Source organism: Erithacus rubecula (genome assembly GCF_903797595.1).
Source record: "Erithacus rubecula genome assembly, chromosome: 2".
NCBI classification, from domain to species: Eukaryota; Metazoa; Chordata; class Aves; order Passeriformes; family Muscicapidae; genus Erithacus; species Erithacus rubecula.
Genome location: NC_136685.1, coordinates 70879739 through 70901004, shown reverse-complemented (window position 1 = coordinate 70901004; position 21266 = coordinate 70879739). Strand labels below are relative to the sequence as shown.

The 21266-nt window shown below is 43.3% G+C and overlaps 1 protein-coding gene across 2 annotated transcripts in view; it reads right to left on the bottom strand.

The window, feature by feature from the left end:
- Positions 1-2291: 2291 nt before the first annotated feature.
- Positions 2292-21266, bottom strand: part of DACT2 (dishevelled binding antagonist of beta catenin 2) — a 124215-nt gene continuing 105240 nt past the window's right edge. Inside the window, exons 2-5 of one of the 2 annotated variants that reach the window (XM_079298144.1) lie at positions 13156-13485; positions 7350-7482; positions 5602-5886; positions 2292-4897 (exon numbers count right to left, since the gene is read on the bottom strand). In XM_079298144.1, the coding sequence (XP_079154270.1) occupies positions 3114-4897; positions 5602-5886; positions 7350-7482; positions 13156-13395 (2442 nt within the window). In that variant the 5' untranslated portion in view covers positions 13396-13485 and the 3' untranslated portion in view covers positions 2292-3113. Of the gene's footprint in view, positions 4898-5601; positions 5887-7349; positions 7483-13155; positions 13486-21266 lie in introns of those variants that run through there. The other variant, XM_079298145.1, reaches the window with a different exon arrangement.

Here is a 21266-nt window from a genome sequence, read left to right as displayed (position 1 = left end):
TTTTTTAACTTTCTTTTCTTTCCTTTGTGGTTTAGGAGCAATTTGCTCTTACACTGAAGTGTAAATGTCTGCCTAGGACAGAAGGAAACTGCTGACCTGGCACATAGATTTCAGCAGTAGATGATTTTGTTTCGCTAGAGCTTGGAGTGATGATGACAGATGTTAGCCCATGCAGCAGAAACTCTGCATAAAGCTGCTCTGAAGCAGCCATTAGATGTATACACTTGCTAATCAAGTCGCAGTAAAAGTGCTCAACTTCTCACTCCTGAAGTTTATCAGGTTTGGTGCTAGACTTCTAATTGTATCACCAACTGACATTTTTTGCATTCTCTTGGTCCTTTATAGTACAAGAGGCTGTGAAGTAAAAAGATTTTGTAGATTTCTTCTGAAAACAAACAGTGAGTACTTCTATTTTATATGGCCATGATCCCATGGTTGGGTGTCCTTTGTAGGATGCCGTTTTGCACTGTCCTACTTTTTCCCTCCAGAGTTCTGGTCCCAATGCAGTTTTTACTCCATCAGATGAAAGCAGTGCTAGGGAGAACATCCAATGTCCTGGAGTACAGAGGAAACACCACCTGTTCTACCCTTGCCAAAAAGTCACAGCTCAGTAGCATCACTGCTCATAGCAATGCCTCAACACCTAACAGTGGGCTCTCTGCATTGCTGGGGTTCTCCAGCACCACGTTTCCCCTGGATCGAATGTGGGCACGCAACTGTATTTCTGTCAAATTAGCCAAAGCACAGGATGATGCTTGGGCCAGTTTTATGCTTTTATGTTGGGTTTGTGCTGGTTCTGGGAGGAGAGACAGTATCTGACCTGGCAGAAAGTGTGAGTCGTAGAGGCAGTGATACCTCATCTGGCATAAAACCTGTCAGTACAAAATTAAGTCATCATTTTTCTTTATTTGAATTGGCAGCCTGAGTTCATTCTGGATCAGCACTTTCATCATGTGTCTGGCAACATTTCTGACAGAGTATTAACAACCCTAAAGCAGGATTTACTGAGTTGTGGGACCACAAACTTATTATTTGAGCTTACTCTGATAAAAAAGGCAGGGAGCTACTGGGTGGCAGTTTTTGCTAGGTTTCAGAACACTCCTACCCAGAGCACTGTTCTACTTAAGAACAATTTCCTCCTTCATGAAAAAAACACCCTCAAAATTCCTATCTAACCAATAAACCCCACCCCAACACAGAAAATCCCTGGATTAAAGGATCATATGTAACTTTTGACACACTCCCCCAAATGAAACCTTTTGTGTAAATGGAAAAAAGAATCCTTTCATGGTGTAGAAAGTCAACAAAACATAAATCACTATTTTGTTTGTTCTGTTGCTAGACATGCTGAACAAGAAACCACTGCCAGACCTGTGAAATTCTCCCATTAATCCTACCAGAGTGATTATGTCCAATACTCTTGGAACAATGAAAAAATGTTCAAACATATTCTACTGACTAAATTGTAATGTTTTCCTAGTTACAGTAAGGATGATGTTATGTGCTAGTTAGAATACTTGAATTAAATAACTTTACAGACCTTTTACTTTTCATTTTACAAAAATTATTTGAAAATAAAGTGGTTTCAAAACATAACGTAGCTTTCAAAGAATAGAAGGCATTGGGTGAAAGTTGACTTTCAATATTTCTGTTTGCTACTGAATCCCTGGAGTAAACAATCACTCTTTTACCCAGTTTCTGCAAAGCACTTACCTTTTGTTTCAGACCCAGTACACGCAGCTGAATGAGGTAATGCCTACATCTCCTAGGCCAGGAATGTACCCAGACTGAGCACTGAAATAGGGCAGGAGGATAATACCTGCTCTTTTGTAAATTCAGAGTGAACTGCAGCTCAGCTTCCAGATTGCTGTGCTCAGAGGAAAGAATTAGGACTGCTTGTCTGAACACAAAAAATTTACTTCTTCAGTTTAGACACTGATACAAAGCTTCACATCAGTGCACTCAAATGAATTCAAACTACATTATGTGTATGTAAATGTATGTTTTAAATTAAGAGCTTTTTGTGACAAAATTGCACCACTATAACTGAGTCAGTTAAACACTATGCTGTCCTCAATAAAAATACTATTCTCAAATTCTTTCATTTAGAAGCCAGTGCTGAAACAGCTTTCCTAGGGTAGAGGGTGAGCGGACCCTGGCTCTGACTGAGCTACAGTGATCCTCTGAAAATATAAAAGAACCCCTCTTCACAGTGGTCCTAAGAACACAGAACTGCTTCATGTCAGAGACCAGAATAATTTTCTTTAGACATCAAAGTCAGACAAGCATAATTTTCAGAAGTACATTAAATAGTATTTATTGAGTTTGCAATTTCAGGGGCAAAGCTATAATCTCAGTTCCAGCTAATCACACACTGGCATGTCACCCTCATGTTCTTTCATCCATTCAACAAATGAACAACAACATGGAACATCACAAAGAGGGGGGTTGAAAAAACAACCCCATGCTATTTTGAAAAAAAAGAAGCAAACAGAAGTCTTGTTCTCATTCACAAATTCATTTGCCTTCTTGATTAAGCATACTATGTTTTTATGGAAGAACAGACTCATCCTCCCAATGTTTGGGAGAAGGTATGGGATGGTCAATCTGAAAGGAAGTAAAACTATGTAGAAAACAGAGCTTTTCCATATGACCACAATAACAGTTAGATGGTTAATACAGACTTCAGACTGCAAAGAATTCCTCACAAGAAGGAAGTACACTTTCTTCTTAGCAAGTCCTTGAGTCTGGACTGATTCTGTGGGTGCACACCAAGGGCCTGCCTGTAAAATCTTACAGCAGAGGTTGTTTTTATTTTCACTTCATAGTGAAGTGGTTTATATTTAATTTTCATTGTGACCCTTCTGGATAATTAAAAATGTCATTACATAATGTACACAGAGATTCATATTTACAGAATAAATGGTGAAAGAGGGAATTAGATACAGTGACAATTATGTCCAGGCATTAACAACCAAGATCCCTTGTACAGACTCAGGGATTATTCATAGCTCCTTTAAGAGAGAGTCCTTTTCTCTGCACATGAGTCCTCTTAGTTTGCAAACGTGAGCCAGCAGGATGTCTCACTGTAAGAAGTAGATACTTGCTCTCCCTTAAACCATGGTCATGACCTTCAGAGAGGCAGGCTGGAACCTCCTAATCTTCTTCTTTAGTGCCTTTGAAGCTTTGATGCGACATATCTTGGGCACTGGAGGAAGAGCCTTGGAAGAGGCCTGGACAGTCACGGATTGTCTGACTGAAGCTTCAGGCCAGATCAGGTCACTTTCATCCCCCTCATCATAGTCAAGAGTAAGGCTGCTGCTGCTGCTGCTGCTGCCATCCGAGTCACTTTCGCTGGACTCGCTGTCCCCAAAGCAGTTGGCGGTGAAATCGCTGACCTCGCCCTCGCTGGTCTCTGCGATGGTGGAGTGGAAGAGGGAAGCGCACTCGGCCGAGTACTCCGAGTGCTCGGAGTCGCTCTTGGCACTCTCGGCGTGGCGCTGGCCCTTGGGGCGGGCCCGGGCGCTGCCGGCGCGCAGGACGCCGGCTGTCCTCGCCGGCTGCCGCGGCGCTGCCAGGCCGAAGCCCTGGCACAGGCTGGCCGGCGGGGCCTTGGCAGAGATCTCCACCGTGGACTGCCACTTGCGCTGCTTCTTCCTGCTGGCCGCGTCTGCTGCCTCGAGGGAATACAGCGTGTTGGCAGAGGCGCCATAGAGCTCCGGCCTGGACGGCGCAGCGGGGAGCCTGACCTGCACCGGGAACAGACTCGACTCAGAGCACGACCTGCCGGCCATGTCACCAGAATATGAAGGTCTCCGCACCAGGCTCTTCATTCCTTGTGGTCTTTGGAGCTGATCCCACTCAGCAGGCAGCTTGGTGGCCCCGTGAGACCCTCTCACCTTCTCCATGCAGAAGGCTTGCTTCCCAGGCCGAACGGCTTTCTCACTGTTCCTTCTCTTTACCTTCACCGCCTTTGATTTGGAGCTGGCAAATTTTACCCGGACTTGGTGGGATTCCGCAGGGACAAACTGAGCGTGAACAAACTCAGCTCGTGCCACTCGTTCGTGACCCCCAGCGTGAGCCAATTTGGCATTGCCATACCTTTTGATGGGCAGTTTTTTGGGTGGGAGAGCTCTAGCATTCCAGGTGTCTGGGCTAGAGTCCTCTTGACTCAGCTGTGAGCAGGACAAACTGCTCTCAGTTGCTTCTGCCAGAGGAGAGCCCCTCGCTGCTGACTTGGCAGGATAACAACTATTCACAGCTGATGGCTCTGTGTCAGGCCGGGTGGATGACTGCTCTCCATTCATATAGCTCATTGCCTCCTGCTGCTTGGCACATTCCCCCTCTGGCACCTCTCTTGACAGCTTCCCTTCAGCTTTGTTGCTCTCCAGAGAACTCGTGTGTTTTTCCAGCTGGCTACTGCTGCTGTTAATTTTCACTCCACCGGTGCTGGGGGTTATAATGAGTCTCTGGTGCACTGTGGCTGCCTGGCTCTTTGGTGAAACCCACTCGCTGGCCTCAGCCCGACTGCTCCCTCTGCATCTCGTCAGCTGCAGTAATTTATCAATGTAACCTCCTGGCTTCACCTCAGTGGTTGGGCTAGTCTTAATCAAGCTGGGACCTGTCATACTAGGCATAGGCTTGCTGGGAGGAGCTTGGAAGTCTGATTCTGGGGATGTTCCCACCAGGGAGAAAAGGGGACTTTGTAAAGCCACTGCATGGAGAGGGCTGGGGTAAGGATACACATCAATGCCATTCTTGGAGACTAAATCATTCTGGAATTTGGGGTCCATGCTGAGCAAGTGCATGTCTCCATTATGGCTCGGAGGCAACATGGATTTGGGATCCATTTCTTTCTGAAATCTAGCATCCGCTGGAATGAGTCTTTCCAAGTCACCTATATGGTTGATGAAAATAAACAACCTAATTAAATCACAGACAATTACATTAAACCTGGTTCATGCTAGAAGTGCTACATCAGAGAGATGTGATAGCTTTCACTAAAATTGGAAGCAGGGATAAAGAAAGTAATTTCAGCCTTCCAAGGTCAGTGAATTACTTTAAAGCTTTTATCACCTAAGCATAACAGAATTTAAAATGCCTTTTAATGCCAATAATAAAACTCTTAACTCTTCTTAGGAAATTTAAATTATGCTACTTGGATGAAAGTAAATCTGTGCATATAGAAAAAAAGTTCTTAAATGCCACAGACCAGTAGGAACCAAACTAGACAAAACCAAGAGATTATTTTTATTTCTGAGCAGAGAAGCCATAGAAGAATGCACAGAAGAATCCTTATTTTCACAGAGGAAAAAAAATCTAAGGCTAACTACTCAGGCAAGTGGGAATTGTTGACCCTGAAGATGACATTTATAGACACCTAGTCCTATCCCTTTTATTCTGGAGTACTGTCAAGGGTGCTTTAATTTACTCTTGACTGCAGCACCCTTTTGTTTGGCTCTGTGGTTTTGATCGACTCTCACTTTGTGTATTGAAAATGAGAACTATATATTGATACACATGGCTAAACAAGGTCCTAGGAGCAATAACCAGGAATCTGCCCTTCTCTTGAATGAAGTATCCAGCTCTGTTATCAATTACCTGTGGAAACGGGCCTTGGTCTAGACCTGGCAGGAGTCCCAGAAGCATCTCTGCTAGCTGCAATCCAACATCCATCGCTGGCATAGGCTCCCTGCTGTTGGAAGCCAGTGGTGTGCACAGTAGTTTCATCTGCAGACTTGGGTCGGTAAAACACGCTGAGCCTCGCTTTAGGGTGCTGAGAGCTGGGTAAGAGACTGGTGTGGGAGGAGGAGATGGACTCACTGTACACAGAGGTGCAAGAATTGGAGAGCGAGCAAGAACCACCATCACTCAGGTCATAGAATCCTGCAGAGTTAAAATAAATAAGGTATTTCATATTTACAGCAACTAAACATTCTCTGTAGAACAAAATTGCAGCGAATAAAATAAATCTTCATTTACTATGTGCCACAAGCCTAAATTTATGATAATTTTAAAGGTAACATCAGCAGAGGTATACTCTAATTCAACCAACATTTATTGGGCTTCTGCATATTTACTTAGGCCCTGAGCCAGCTTGGCATGCTCATGCCTTATTAGTTCTGAGGATGGGATGGGATGAAGTGCTGCACCACCTCATGCCCAGTTCTTTACTGGAGAATGTCCTTGGGGATTACGATGCAACTGGTGTAAGACAGGGACCTTGACACCGCTGTAACTTGTACTAGGTGTGTACAAGCACAGACTGGATGAGTGGATTGGACAGAGCACAACCAGCCTGTGATCACAGCTGCCAAGTCCATGATAAATGGAATATCCAAGGGCAGACAATGGAGACTATCTTCTCTCTCTGGGTGTTGAGATAATTTCCAATAATTGTGGAAGCGTTAAAAAAGGCTTTGTATAAATTCAAGATAGGAAATTTTATTATTCCTCTCTATGACAGAGAAGGAATGTTTTCTTTTGAACTATATGCATGTGCCTAAGCACACTACTCCTGGACTTAAACACACAACAAAAACTTGCAATTTTTATATGATCTCTAAGCACCAGGCTGCACATCCATATGCTGTATTCAAAAAAAAAAAAGAAAAAAAGATAAAAAAAGAAAAATCTCCTTGTCTCACTGAAGACTTGAGGCTTTGCAAAAAATTCTGTTTAAAAGAATACTTTCATTATCTCTGACTAGATAACAGAACCGGTTTTAACAGACATCCTAGCTATAAAAGTCTGCAGTGCACCTCTCTCTGTGAATCACACCAGAAACCTGATACCCAGTATCTTCCTGTCCATGAGAGCTTTACTCAGTTGGGGTAGTTTTTCTCAGTGTCTTTTAATAGTGCTGTTTTGCTTCTACATAAATTCATTTGACAGGAACACTGCAATAGTGTTTTTCAAAGCCCTAGTGAGATTCAGAACCCTTCCTGGATTCAAGCAGAGTATTGATATTGATATTGGTCTCCACTTCTTTTTAAGTAGTCTAGCCATTTTACCAATGGCCATTCTACACTGCACAAGATAATTAATAAGCAAATCTGTCTCTTTCTCCTTCCATGTGTGGTTACAAGATTCATTAAAAAAAAACCAAAAACAACTAAAAACCCAGAAAAAATACTGCTTGTGTGAGTGAGCACTTTCCAACTAAATCAGCTTTGCAGGGAAATTCCTAGCAGCTCTGTGAATCACTCTGTGCCAGATGACTATTATCCACCTCAGCCATGGGGCACCGCTTCTGACCAAATAACACAAGAGAGTTTTGCTTAGCAGTTGACACTCTTCAGCTCTGCTAGCACCATACTCCTGGGAACAAATAGCCAAGTGCACATTACCTGAGCTGGGCCGGCTGTCACTGTCGAAGTATTCACTGGAGGTCTTACTGACGTCCAATTTCAGCTCACTGATTCGCTGGTCCAGCTGATCCAGGTGGCTTTTCAAGCCAAGATCCTGTCTCCTCAAACGAGACTAAATCAGGGAAGAAGGAGGAAATGAAGAATAATCAGTTAGAACCTCAGCAGCAATGCATGAATTCAGGCCACCTTGCCAGCAAGATTCTATTCTCACAAAGTGTTTTCCTTAGCTAGGGATTGTTGCAGCTGGCTCCCTGTAATGAGACTGGCCTCATGGACAAGGACAAAACATTTTGCTTCTTAGTGTATATTGTCTTCTGCCCAGAAAACATGTTCTCAAAACTCATTCTGAAGGTACTTATGTTAACTTTTGGCTTTTCTGTTATACCCATGGCAGGAGCTGTACCTCTAAATAGAAAAGAAGTCTTCTAACTAATTAATATATTCCTATTGCACCGCACTTTGCCATACACTGCCTATATGAGCAGAGGAGGAGATAAATGTTATTGGCTGTCTGCATGAACTCCTAAGAGCTGCTGGATGAAAGGAAACCACTGTGGTTGAGGTATCTTATTGCCCTACCAAGTACAGGGAGCATACCCACTCCAGTAAAACACTTGGCTTTAATGATGTCTTTATTGTTGAAAGGAAACACGGCAAGAATTGTGACATCTATTTTACTTCAAGTTTTCCCTGCTTGTCTTGTGGCCAGTTATCTCCATGCATTTCATGGAAGGAGAAGGTAGCGTTTGAATACGGTGGGGAAATTACTGTATTTAAAATAAATGGTGTCTGAAGCTTGTGAATAATCCCTCAGAAGCCAGCAACTGGGTCTGTTGCCTGCTGCAATCACCCGGGCTGAGCTGAGGTAACAGCTCCTGCCGTTGCTCCCCCAGTATTTATGCCGTCAGCTTGGGGAGGCAGATGGCCAGGCGTGAGGCACCAGCCAAAGAACCACAGTTGGTTTCTGTCAGACTTCTCACATGACACCTGGCAAATTATCTAAAGCCCAGCCACTATTTAGGCAGCTTCTAATCATATCACACCTCACCATCCATTCTACAGTATTTTACATAATGGTGGTCTCTTGAAGTTGGTTGTAAAGTTGTGCTCAAAGCCCTCAAGGGGATGGGTTTCCACTCAGTAATGCTGAGGAAAAGATTATTCTTCTTTATCTGTACATTTCAGATTTTAAAACACAAGTGGCAGTTCTAGCAGCATTTCCAACCTCAAATATATAAAAAGAAAAAAATCTAGATCTCTTGAACTAATTAAAGTATCTTAAAAATTAAATGATGTGCAGAAAATCAAGATCAGTATGTTCACATTTTTACCTCTTTCCTTTTGCACAAATTATTCAGCTTTTAACATTTGCATAGGTTTCTCCGTAGCTATAAATACTAAAGGAAAAGAAAGACAAGACCCTAAGGTTACCTAAGGTAATCAGTAAATTATTATAAATCGTAAGAAAATAAATACAGATGCCCCGAGTTCCAGAAGAAAACTCTTGGGTCTGGTGATGCTGCTGAGGAGAAAAAAAAAAAAAAAACAGAGAAAAAAAAATCTATTTTTAACATGCTTTTAAAGAGGACTGCAGGAACGCATAAGACACAAGAAATAAAGCCCCTTTTTGTTAGAGTCTAGAAAGGTTTAAACTCAAGAGGCTCATTACTGCTTCCTAGGAAAATCCATAGTGGTTTTCCCTCTTCCTGTTCCACATAAACAAAAAAAAAAAAGGAAGAAATGGATAATAAAGGAGATTTTCTATTCTATCTGAGTGATGAATGTATAACCTCCTCAGTACTTCTTTATTTTGTGGTAAAAAAGTAAAACTATGTCGTGCCTTCTTCAATCCCACCTACTCAGGAAATCACAAAGTTTTGTTTCCATGGCTGGAATTAATTGCTTAATGATTAATGTTTTGCCAGCCAATCCCTCAGTCTGTGGTTTCTGATTAATGACAGAGAGGCCACAAGGCCCTCAGGTATTCAAACACTATTTATTATACCTCCAGGTTCTATCTGAGCTTTCACAGCATTTTAACCAACACACATGATTTACATCATCGTTTTAACCCTTTTATGGTGCCTCACACCATTGGGTTTCCATGTTTCCAGCCGCTGACCCAGCTTTGATCTTTCAGTTAACTACTTCTGCACTCTAAGAAGAGAGGCATTCCTCAAACCATTTGGATAAGAATGACTTTTCCGGTGTTTTTGTTTGTTCCAATACCCACACCAGGCAGCACACAAAACAGTAAACTCTAAACACACTCTTTATTCACAACATGAATTTTACATGTGACAAAACCCAGCGGGTAAAACCATCTGTTTGCTTTGGGCAATGCACCTGTGAAGACTTATGGACACTGCACAATGTGGGACACTACTTTCCCAATCAAAATGTACTATCAATGGACTACAGTTTTGGGGAGGTAAATCTGGGATACCACCCACTTTTCAGAAAGAAGAACACTCTCTCAAAGGAAGGTTCCTTTACACCAAAACAAGCAGGCACCCCAAATCATTGCACCAAGTCAAGTCCTACTTGACTATACTTCTCAACTATTAATCTCTTCAGTCAAAGGGAGGCTGTTGACACTTCTTGGTTGTAGCATCCTACAAATCTATTAATCTGACTTCATTCTGGCATGCACAAAACATAGCATTCTCTTCTAGTTTTGCCCATCTAGAAATTAATCACCTATGGGTCTTTCTGTAACTGATGGTGCAAAGCAGCCAGTTTCAGAGCCAAATTACTATAATCTATCCTAGACACTTGAAATAGCACAAGGTAAATTCCTTCCAGAAGGACCTCTTTCTCTCAGCTGACAAAATTTTGTTATTAAAAAAAAAGAAATCCCTGGTTTAAAAGATGTTTTCTTCTATTTAAAATTATCTGAAGGGGAAAAAAATCTCTGTAAAATGCAGGGTACTAAGTGTTTGTTTTTTTCTCTTCAGTATAATGTGTCCCTTCTCACATTTTTATAACATCATAAACCACTCAAAAGCGTGCAAAACAAAGCTATCAGATGCAAACCAAATCAAATAAGGTTTATAAATATGTCCTCTGAGGAAAGAGCTGAGAAAATACTGGATGTCGCAGCCTTCAATATCCACCTACACTGACAGCAATCATAGATTTCTGTCTTTACATTAGCCTGAATTTGCATCTCTTACTCTTCTTCTGTCACCATAATACAGTTTGGCTAAGAGAAGTTTTGCACCTTCAGGATCTCTGATAGTGGATGGCATCACTTAACTCTGCTCCTCTTCTGCTACAGAACTCACTCCGCCTGTGCTGTAGTAATCTGCGGTTGACAGAAAAGACCTTGGCCACCAAAAAGAGCCACTGATTAGGGCAAACATGGCCACGGCTGTTTGGAGTAGCAGACTGCCCACAGCAGAGTGCTACAAGGCCAGCTGATCACTGTTCTCTGGTAAATGTTGTTGGGGAAGAGACTGAGATTCTGGAATGGCATCCACACGTGGTGCCTATGGCATTTGATGGCTCTGCTCTATTATTCCCACTAGTCAGACTTGAGTCCTTAAGGTTTCTACCTCTGCTCTCCTGTTTCTCACCATACCATTATAGGAGAAGCCTGGCTTGACTTTTTATCTGCCTTATTTCCATTGCTAAGATGCCTTGAGCCACTTTCACCTGACACAACTTTCTCTTTTTATGTTGTGAGGACCAAACTTGCAATGAATTAAACTGTGACCATGCTAAAGCTCAGGGCTACAGTCCTCTTGCAAGGTGCACTGCAAGGCAAAGTTACACTCTTAATGGGTTTCTCAATCTGAAAGCTTATAGAGCAGCAATCACATACTGTACCATGGGCCAACAACAACAGCTGTTGAAGACATATCACTCCTTGAGCAATGCTGTGCTTTGCATATTCTGTTGTGTTCAGCTTTAATTTCATTTCCTGCAGCAGGAAGAGAACTTTTATGGGTTTTAAGTGCAATACACTGCTTGTGAGTCACTGGAAAAGTTTTCAGCCTGTGGTCACTGAGACCCTAGATCTGTGAACTAGTTCTAAGAGGAAGTAGTGAAAAGCCTGTTTCAAACTGGGTTTGCGTTGCTGTTAAGGAGATTTGAGGTATGCATCTCTACTTAGATATACATCTGCAATTTGCAGAGGCAAGATACCAATGAAGGTACCAGGAGGCCTGAACAGTACAGTCTGAAAAGCCTCCAGCAGCCATGGGTCAATCAGAAGAGCTACTACTACTTTAAGCATTCACACAACTGCATTTCTGCTGAAGAACCTGTCCCTGGATTTATGTTATGTAGTTCTGAGTCATTCTTCTCAAGCTTTATGAACACTTCCCTCCCAGGCATCCCAAGAGACATGTTTCCTATAATTGCACTGGCACCTACTGGCGAAATCCATCCCTCTCTGGAGGTGTGCAGTTATTTTTGAGTTCACTCAATGCTTGCATTTCTAAAGGGCAGCAATTAAAGGCCATTTTTCCCTTCCATTTTAATGGTGATTTCTCCCACGCTCTTGGAAAGCCTTGTAAGGTGCAAGTAAAGTCCTGACAAATTAATCTTCTATTTTAATATTTGATTTGAAAAATATGAAGAGAAATGTGCAATTACAGCACAACAGCTGAAATGAAAAAAAGTACAGTCACTATGATCAGAGCTCATTGTGTGATTCTGTTATCCCACTGGCCACAAACAGGCAATATAACACCTTCGATCCTTTAATTAAAAAAAAAAAAAAAAAAAGGAGAAGCATTATTTAGGATTATCAATGATGAGTAATAAAGTGGCTGGTAGTCCTCTTGTCTTGCATTTTCTTAATTTAATCAAATATGCCTGCTGCTGTGTTTTCACACAGTGGTGGCTAGGTTTCCCTGTAGCTTAAAGCCCGTTTTATCCTGAGATGCTGCCTGAGAAAGCTGCCTATACGGAGCGAATAACCGTGCTGTTTTCACACCTGATGGATAACTGATGGCCAAGACTTGCACCAGTACAGCGAGGGAAAGGATTCTGAATTAAGTCCGAGTTTACTGAAGTGTGTAATTGCCTATACTAGAGATTAAAGCCCTTCACCCTTTGATTATTGTCTCACCTACGAAACTCGTTTCAGCTACAATTCAGAATTGTTTCATAGTTTAAAAAAAACAAAACCCTGTGTAAGTGGCCTGTGCAGCACTTCAAATACAAGGTCTGGCATTCAGTTATTCTTCCCTTTTGATCACACAATCCGCGGAAAGAACAAAGTACTCCCGTCCCACGAAGCGTTTCCTTGCAGATCGACTCCCACGGGCGCACAGCGCTGTGCGCGCACACACCCCCCCAAACCCCCGAGCGCTTATGCAGGTGTATCTCAGCCCGCGCCTCTTGATCTCCTATGCAAACGGCTGCTGCCACGGAGAGCTGAGCGCTGTATTACTTTAGTTAATCATCGCCTACTCCTCGGCCCCGATGAATGAGCGGTGCCGGGTTAACAACTTCTCGCCAGCGCTCCCGCTGGCACGGCGCCCGCCCCGGGCCGCCCAGGTGAGCGCACTGGAGCCGCGGCAGCGCCCACTCCTTGCAGCGGGGAGCCCAGCGCAGGGGCCGCGGCTGCAGTGCCCTGTCCCCGGTGCCCAAGGGGAGCGGGTGCTGACAGCCCCGGCGCCGCGGCACAGCGCCCTGCCCGCCTGCCCTCGGTGCCCAAGGGGAGCCGGGTGCTGACAGCCCCGGGGCGCTGCCGTCCGTCTGTCTGTCCGTCCGCCCGCGCTCGGCACCGCGGCTGGGCTCACGGAGCGTCCCGCTCTGCGCCGTCCCTTACCAGCTGCTCCTTGAGCGCCGAGAGCGTGGCCTCCAGACGGAGCTCCTTGCTGTGCGCGGCCAGGGGCTGCTGGTCTCCGCCCGCCGCCGGCCACTGCGGCATGGCCAGGGCGGCCCGCACCAGCTCCCGCTGCTTCTCCCGGAGCACCTGGAGCTCCTGGAGGCCGGCGAGAGCCGCCTGCAGCCTCTCGCCCACCCGGCTGCGATCCCAGCCGCCCGGCCGCGGGGCGCCCAGCAGCATGGTCAGCGCTGGGCCGCGGCACCGGCCATGGCAGGGGGACGGCGGGGACGATGCGGGGCTGCTCCCGCCCCGGGCCGTGCTGCGCCGAGCGGGGCCCGAGCGAGTGAAGGAGTGCTAGCGGCTCCTACGGTTTTGGAGGAGAGGTGGGGACGGGGGAGGGAGAGAGGGAGGGCGGGAGCGAAGGGAAGAGGCTGCGGCTCTAGGCAGCGCCGGGGCCACCTCTGGCTTGGATACGCGGGGCGAGGAGCCAGTACCGAGCGGTCCCTCCGCCCCGCGGGGGGCGGCTCCTGCCTGCCCCATCCCCGTCCCTGCCTCTGCCCGGGGGCTGCCCTCGCCTCCTCCGCCCCAGCAGCCAGGAGGGATGGATGGGTTGCCCGCCCTCTCCCGGCAGAGGCAGGCTCCGGGGAGCCGGCACAGAGCGCCGTGGGAGTGCCCGTTCCGGCCGGGAGCGAGCCCCGGGGATGCTGCGGGGACCGGAGCCGAGCCGCTCGACCTGCTGCTGCCGTGTGCAAATTAAAGTGATGCGAGGATGTGGTGCGAAGAAAGCTCGCGGGTGTGACAACGCTTCCCTCGCAAGAACGTGGCGCTTGTGATTCTATCCCTTCTCCTCCTGGCTGACGGTGTCTCCTGCCAGGTACAGGCACAGCACTGGCACTCATCTTCTTCTCCAGATCCAACTGGGATCTCACAAGTTCGCTGTCTTGTACTTGAATTGTTGATTCTCACTTTGCAAGCAGGGCAGATCCCTGTCTTTTGAGGTCAAAGTGTAATTCATTCCCCCCCCCCCCCCCCCCCAAAGTCATTTGAAGGGCTCAGGATGTGCTTTGAACAGGATATGAAAACACAGTTGGCCATGGAAATCCAAGATTGTGGTGCTGTTGGTGCCAAGAAATGCCAACATTTGAAGCTCCTAAGACAGGCAGCTGCAGCTTCTTTGGAGGTAGCTGGTTAGCAGGCAGCAAAGCCAGAATGCACAATCCGTAGTGATGCAGTCGGGGACAGGAAGCCCTGATAGCAAGAGTCTGATGGACACAGTAGAGACTAGGCTACAGGAGACAAAATTTTTCTGCTGCCTACACAGAGATACGAAGCATCTACATATCCCGAGATCACTGTGTGCCACACTCTTGACTGATGTAATGTCAGGAACGGTGTATTATTCTCCATGAAGCACAGATCACATGCAAAGCCCATCTGTCCGTGGTTATCCTCTGTTCAATCTGTGGCATGAAGCTAGCACAGTCCAATTTGAATGCTACTTGTCTTTGTGCTGGGATAGGAGTTGGGTGAGTGGTTGATGACAGTTGCCCTGTCATCTGTTTGTCAAGTAGTCTCTTCTCAACACCACTTGTGGGTGGCTGTGTCCACCACTGAGACTGCAGCTAGCTTATCTTTTCCTGTACCAGTCTCTAGCTTTAGGAGTGTTAGGAGTACTGGAGCAATACCAGATCTACCTTCTGCTTCGAGCAGAGGGGCAAATTATTAATGTGTTTGTTCACAGTCCTGTGCAACACGTTTGATAGTCTCAGCAAACCCCAAGCCTTGCATTCATTGTGTCAATTTCAACAGTTTTCCTGCAGCTTGAAGATTTGAGAACAATATTTACCTTGCAAAGTTGGGCTATGTCAGAAGGGGTCATAAGAGGTCCTACTCTGACAAATTGCGTAGGAATATTCACAAATATCTTCAGCTGCAAATAGAACAAGAATGACTGGTGGTCATACAGTGCTTAGTTAAAGTGTATATAGGGTATGACATCACCTTAATCATGTTTTTTGTTTTTATTGTTGTTGGTTTGGTTTGTTTTTTTTCTCTTTAATGAATACCTTTGCTTTTTTTATCCATTCATCTCATGGGGCTCACCTGTGCAGAGCAATGCCTCAGCCATGATGACTGAACTATCCATCTACAAGGTTGAAACAAAAACTGAGTTGAACACTGAGATGGTGTTGAAGGTGCTGACAAAACACAGCATAAAATTCTGCCACGTCTCAGATGGAGGAGGACAAAGAACCAAACACCCATTACAATGCAGCATGTGACAAGAATCTCACAAAATGCCATTGCAGGTATGAGGATTGAAGCATTTTTGTAAATCACTTGGCTTGGCACTCGTTAATGCAGACACACAGCACGGTTCCTTATTTTATTCAAACCGTGTTCTAACATGACCAAAACAAGTCACCAGCACAACTACCATTTAATATATACTTGCCAGGAGAATTAGATATTATAAGGTCATACCTTTTTGCTTTTTTTTTCTTTCTTTCTTTCCCTTGCACGCAACTTACTCTTTGTACTTCCTCTTCTTTCATCTTTTTATCTTTTCATACATTAAATCCCAAATGGGCTATATCACAGCAGTATCTTTATTCTAATCAGCTTCCTTATTATTCCCTCTGTTATACTGATTATTTGCTTCCATAGAACCCTTATGATTGCACTTAATCTTTTCAGAATGCTCAACAAATACCTTGTGTTATCTGATTTCTGGGGGAAAGAATAAAAGGTGTGAATCGCCCCCAGATTTAAAACCATGTGATTATATGGGGGAAGGGTAGTGGTAAAAGTGAAAGTTTCATAGCAGAGACTTAGAACATTTCTGCTATTCTTAATTATTACAGAGAAGAATGTTCAGTATTGATACTCTGTAAAGTTGCACTAGACTTTAAGAATTAATTGAAAAATGTTAGCAGTCTATAGGTAACACCTTATTTTGCTGCCTAGATTTAGCACACTTATATAGCCAAAAGATTGGATTATTCATTTACATTACTTTAATTCCATTAATTTCAGAAACATTGCTCTTGACTGATGTAAGACTTCGAAAAAAAAATTCTGTTTTCCACCTAGAAATCTTGAGATAAAGAAATTTAATGAAAAAAGGTTGTAGCAAAGGAATGATATGGTTACAAAATCAGACACCGAAACAGTAGGAAATAAAGCAATTTGTCTACATAATCTTATTTAAGTTCTGATTTGTATGATATTATTACACAGTCCTGTTCCATGGGTCTGTTCCTCAATAAGTGTATGGAATGAAAGATACTGCTCAATGTTCTCTTTCCTCATGCTCCAACTTATGCCTTATTTACTGCAGATCATATAAGCTGTGCTTTGCAAATAAAATTTTTTATGTTTTAAAACTATACTTAACATTTTAGCTATTAAGTGCCTTACAGTATGAATAAATGAATGGTGTCTTTACAACATCCCAAAAGGTATAAAGCTGCTTTTGTTTAATAAGGGAAGACTTGAGGCACTGAGTTTCATTACAGAAATTCTTGTTCATTTTGGGTGCCCACTGGAGATGCCTTTGGCCTTCTTTTTATGGCATACTTAGTTAAATACAGTTAACATATATCCATCTTATTGTTACAAACAGAGTCCCTTTCAACTTCTTTTCCAGTTCTGAGCACTCAGCACTTTGGTAAATTGAATACTGGGCATTCTAATTTGAATCCCTAGAAAAATGAGAAATACAATTAGTGCATCTCATATGGAGACAGATTAGGTGTGCCTGCACCTGTGGTAGAGACATGCCCTCAGAGCCTCATAAACTACCAGAAAGGAGGCAGGTGTTATTTACCCTCTTTGGCAGATGGAGATGTAGAAAGAGGTTGACCTTTGTACACAGAATCAAACAGGAAATCTATGGTAGGAATTGAAATTGAAGCCAGATAATTCATGTGACTGCTGACATTACTTTGCTCCCTGTTTTGTGGATGCATATTAGCCAGTTTGTGTGGGACTAATGTTAGGGAAAGGACAATATTTATTGACCTCCAGATGTGTTTGAAAGAAAAACAGTTGAATATTTACTTTGGATGAGGTCCAAAGTGCACAAAATACTATGGTATACCACACAACTACAAGAGCTAAATTGCTGTTTGCTTCCCACATTTACTTCTGTTTTGCTGTGAAAAATAATTCAGAGGATGTTTTCAGTAACATTTGGTTATGTGGGGATATAAGGTCTCCCTGCATTGGTTTCATTGCCTGTATTTCAGTTGTTTTTAGACTGTATTGACATTGTCATATGTGACAGTAGGTAAGGATGAATCTATTTAGCACTGTTTCTTGACATGACAGAAACTCAGTGCATGCACTGAGTTTGCTAACTTTGCTAGGCAGCCTCTCTCTCTGTCCTCTTGTTGTTGTGTTCTACCCCACCAGACTTTTGCCACTGATCCTGTGAGGGATCTCACCCCCCTGCTTAGGGGGCTCTTCTGAGCTGTTGACATCTGGTGGATATTTAGCAGGTTAGTTGGAGGATGCAGAACAGTCACACGTGGATTGAGCCAAGTCTAGCACAAGCCATTATCTTACTGAAGACAAGGCAAAGTGCATTTTTTGTACCTGTCACTCTTGTTCATTGTATGCCCAAGACATGTACCGAGCATATCCTTTTATGTAAGAAGGCTGAGGCACTGCTTAGCAGTACAAGGTTCTGTTAAAATGTGGGTTGGAGCCTTCTGCTAGTTTTTGGAAATGTTAAATTTAATCATTAAGAATATCCTAAAAGTGTAGTAAACCCTTATGTTGCATACACACAGTAGAGTTAGTTCTGTGCCTGAGAATACATCATAGTGTGTATGTCCCTCTGTGAGGTGACTCTAAGTAAATTGCCATCATTCAGGCGTTTTGTCAAATTAGCAGAACAGCTGCCTTTGAAAACATTCTTCTTAAGGTCTGATGTCTTGAGGATTATTTAATTAGAAAGAAGCAAATCACTGGTGTAAAGGGTTCTTTATTGAATTCAGAGGATTTGTTTTGAATTGAAAAAAAAAAGACTTTTTGAACTATAGCTTACATAGAGTAATGGATAGGGAAAAGGAAGTGAGAGTGTACCTCTCATGGCTACAGCTTCTACGACAAAACCAGATTTGACTTGATGGAAATCTTTAGAAGGAGGAATCTTCTAAAAACATGAGTAAAATCCTGTCTTCAGCTAGAAGGGATTAAGAGGTGTCCATCTGTTTTTGTGCTTATTTCTGTTTATTTTTCATGGGGCTGCAGATTGATTCTCTTGTGACACTCCCAGCAAAGTGGTGGGGGTTGCAGGGAAGGGAGGAGGAGTTGCTAAGGACTGTCACAAGCTTAGCATGGAAGTGCTTATTCTTGTCTTTCTCCAGTTTATGCCCTCCAACTGAAATCTTTGTAGCTAAAAGTCTTTATTTTGGACCATGTAAAAATTTAAGCTTATCCATAAATTGGTGGATAGATAGGCAAACTAGGGAGGCACACAAGCAAGTGTTGAACAGATGAGGTCCTCAAGAAGCACAGAATATGCAGGAGAATGGAAGGAATCAGGTAAGGAGAAAGAGTGTCACATAGTAGTCAGAATGAATCTAGGGTCAGAAGTCCCTAGAAAACAGGATCAAGAGTATCAGTTATTTAGAAAAGAAAAGGGGATGTGGAAGCCTAATAGAAATGGGGAAAAAAAGTCATGCAATTTAGTGTGATTGTAAAGTCTTGACACCCTAATTAGCAGGGAAGAAGGTGAAGCACTAGGAAATAATTTGAACTGCGAAAGATCAGATTTTACAGTAGATCATAAGTAGAGGTGTCAGGGGGGCACATGGGCTGGGTATGGTTGGCCTGGAGCCAGTGCTCAGAGAGTTGCTGTACCTCCACGTGTTCAAGGACACAAAGTTGGTGTAAGACTCTTTGGAAATAAAGGGAACTTTTAATTTTGGTGTCTCTAAGAATGAGATGCCAAATTTGAGTCGTGCATTCTTCTGCCACATGATGGAAGAGTTCTAAAGGGAGGAGCTAGAGCAGAAGGCTGTCCCACAGAGAAACTATCAGTAACTTGCTGCCAAGAGGCACAGGAGTCCTTCCCCATCACTTCAAAACCCCTTCTCAGTTCTGAAGAAAGGAGCCAGGCTGGCTGCTTGGGCTGGGGTTCAGCCAAAGAGGAGCTGGAGGCATGACCATTCTGATACCCGTGTAGCTTTGTCTTGCTTTGCCCAGCCCTCCTCTGAGGTGGTTTGTAGCCTTGCACTGGAATGTGTTCACTTGGTGCTGATTGCCCTTTTTCACCTCCACTCCTGCTAAGAAGAGTTTGCAAGTGAATGCTTGCCACAAATCAGGAACACAAAGCCAGGACACAGTCTGCCTCATACTGTTATGTCAGAAGTCAGGAAGAATAAAGATTGTTTCTCCACGTTGAGTGATACCTTCTTTAACACCTATGAATGTCACTCATTGGCATACTGATGAAAATCCAGGACTGCCTACAAGTCAATCCTGATATTAGTACCAAATTCTCTGTCACAGCTGCCCCGCCCTCCATGTTTCTTCCCACCTTTTCCCCAGAAAAACCTAGCTTTCTTCCAGACATTCTGATTTCCTGTTGGCTCTGCAGCAATATTTTTCTGTCATCGTTATAATTCATAATGCTTAACAAGTTCACATCATGCAGAGATTTAATTATAATCTTGTTTAAAACCCTCTTCTTGATTGTTAGTATTTAATATGAATTCCATCAGTGTTGCAGTAGAGTTGCAGACCCTTTTCCCAGTTTTGTTCTTGGTCTTTGTTATTGCTTTTCTTTTACTTCATTCTCTTCAACAGATTTTTAATATAGCTGATCATGTTTGCAGCCACTTTTTCTGTTTGCATGTCAGGTTACACCAAGTGATTTGTAATCCTTCATTCCAGGGTCTGCTCTCATTCTTATATATGCAGTTTATTTTTATTTGTGGCCTTTTCTGCTATTATTTGACATATTTTTGGATTGCTCAGCTGACTTCTAAAAATATTTTGAATCACAGTGCTGTTTGGTTGATTTAACCATTTATCATTTTTATTTTCCTCTAGTCCAAGGAATTATAATTTTCTTCTTTCACTTGCCCAGCGTTAGAAAGAAATTAATCCTTCAAAGCCCTAGTTTCACCAATTAGATAATTGTTGTTTCATTGCTTTTGTTTTACACTGTACATTTCACACCAGATTCTTAAACAGCATTTAAATGTGGATTTGTCTTTTCATCTTTCTTTGTGTGTGTAATACTCTCTGATATTTCTGTTTTCAAAATTCCATACTTCTCTGAGAAATAAAGCAAATCCTGGTGCTTGTGAGATCTGAGTCTGCTTCTTCAAAAAAGGAGTGTGTTTTCAGCAGGAACAGTTACAGTGCAGTTATAAAGTATAAATCCTGCCCTATTGCAGATTTCCCCTGCTTAACTCTGAGGCCTTATAAAGGAAGAGCACTATCTTTTTTTTCCTGGACAGATGGAACTTAAAGTTTAGTTAGTGCTAAAAACCCCCAAAGAGTCTTTCTGCAATGAGAACAAAACACAATGCGAGAAAAAAAGAGGAAGAAAAAAGGGTCCTTTCATGGCACTGTAACAAGCTTAGTTAATGATGGCAAAAGTTTTCAGGACATAAGGTTAGAGGGCCCCAAGGCACCTATTCAGTGAGATGTGTAAACACTCACCTAACTCTAAATAGGTGAGTGGTCCCACTGAAGTCAAAAGCACTATTTCTATGCTTAAGTTTTGACATGGGCTTTAGTATCTCACCAAAGTGAAGCCTAAAGGCCCACTAATTTTAATCTTGCCAAATATACCTCTAATTTCTGGGTCAGCAGGGCATTCAGAACTAAACAGCTTCTAATAAAAAGAGTAAACTTAAGGATATCCAGGAGAAAAAAGAAAGAATGAAGAATTCTTTCATTTTTACAGAATGCTGATTTAGCTAGTGTTTGTCTTTATTTGCATTGGAGATCTGTGCAGGTAGTGAGGGTTAGACTGCAATGCAGAGGATGGCGTGGTAATGTACTTTTATTGACTAACAGGCATTGAATCCATTCAGATACTGCACCCCTAATTTCCTGGATGCTCACAGACATGCTCCTTTTGCATT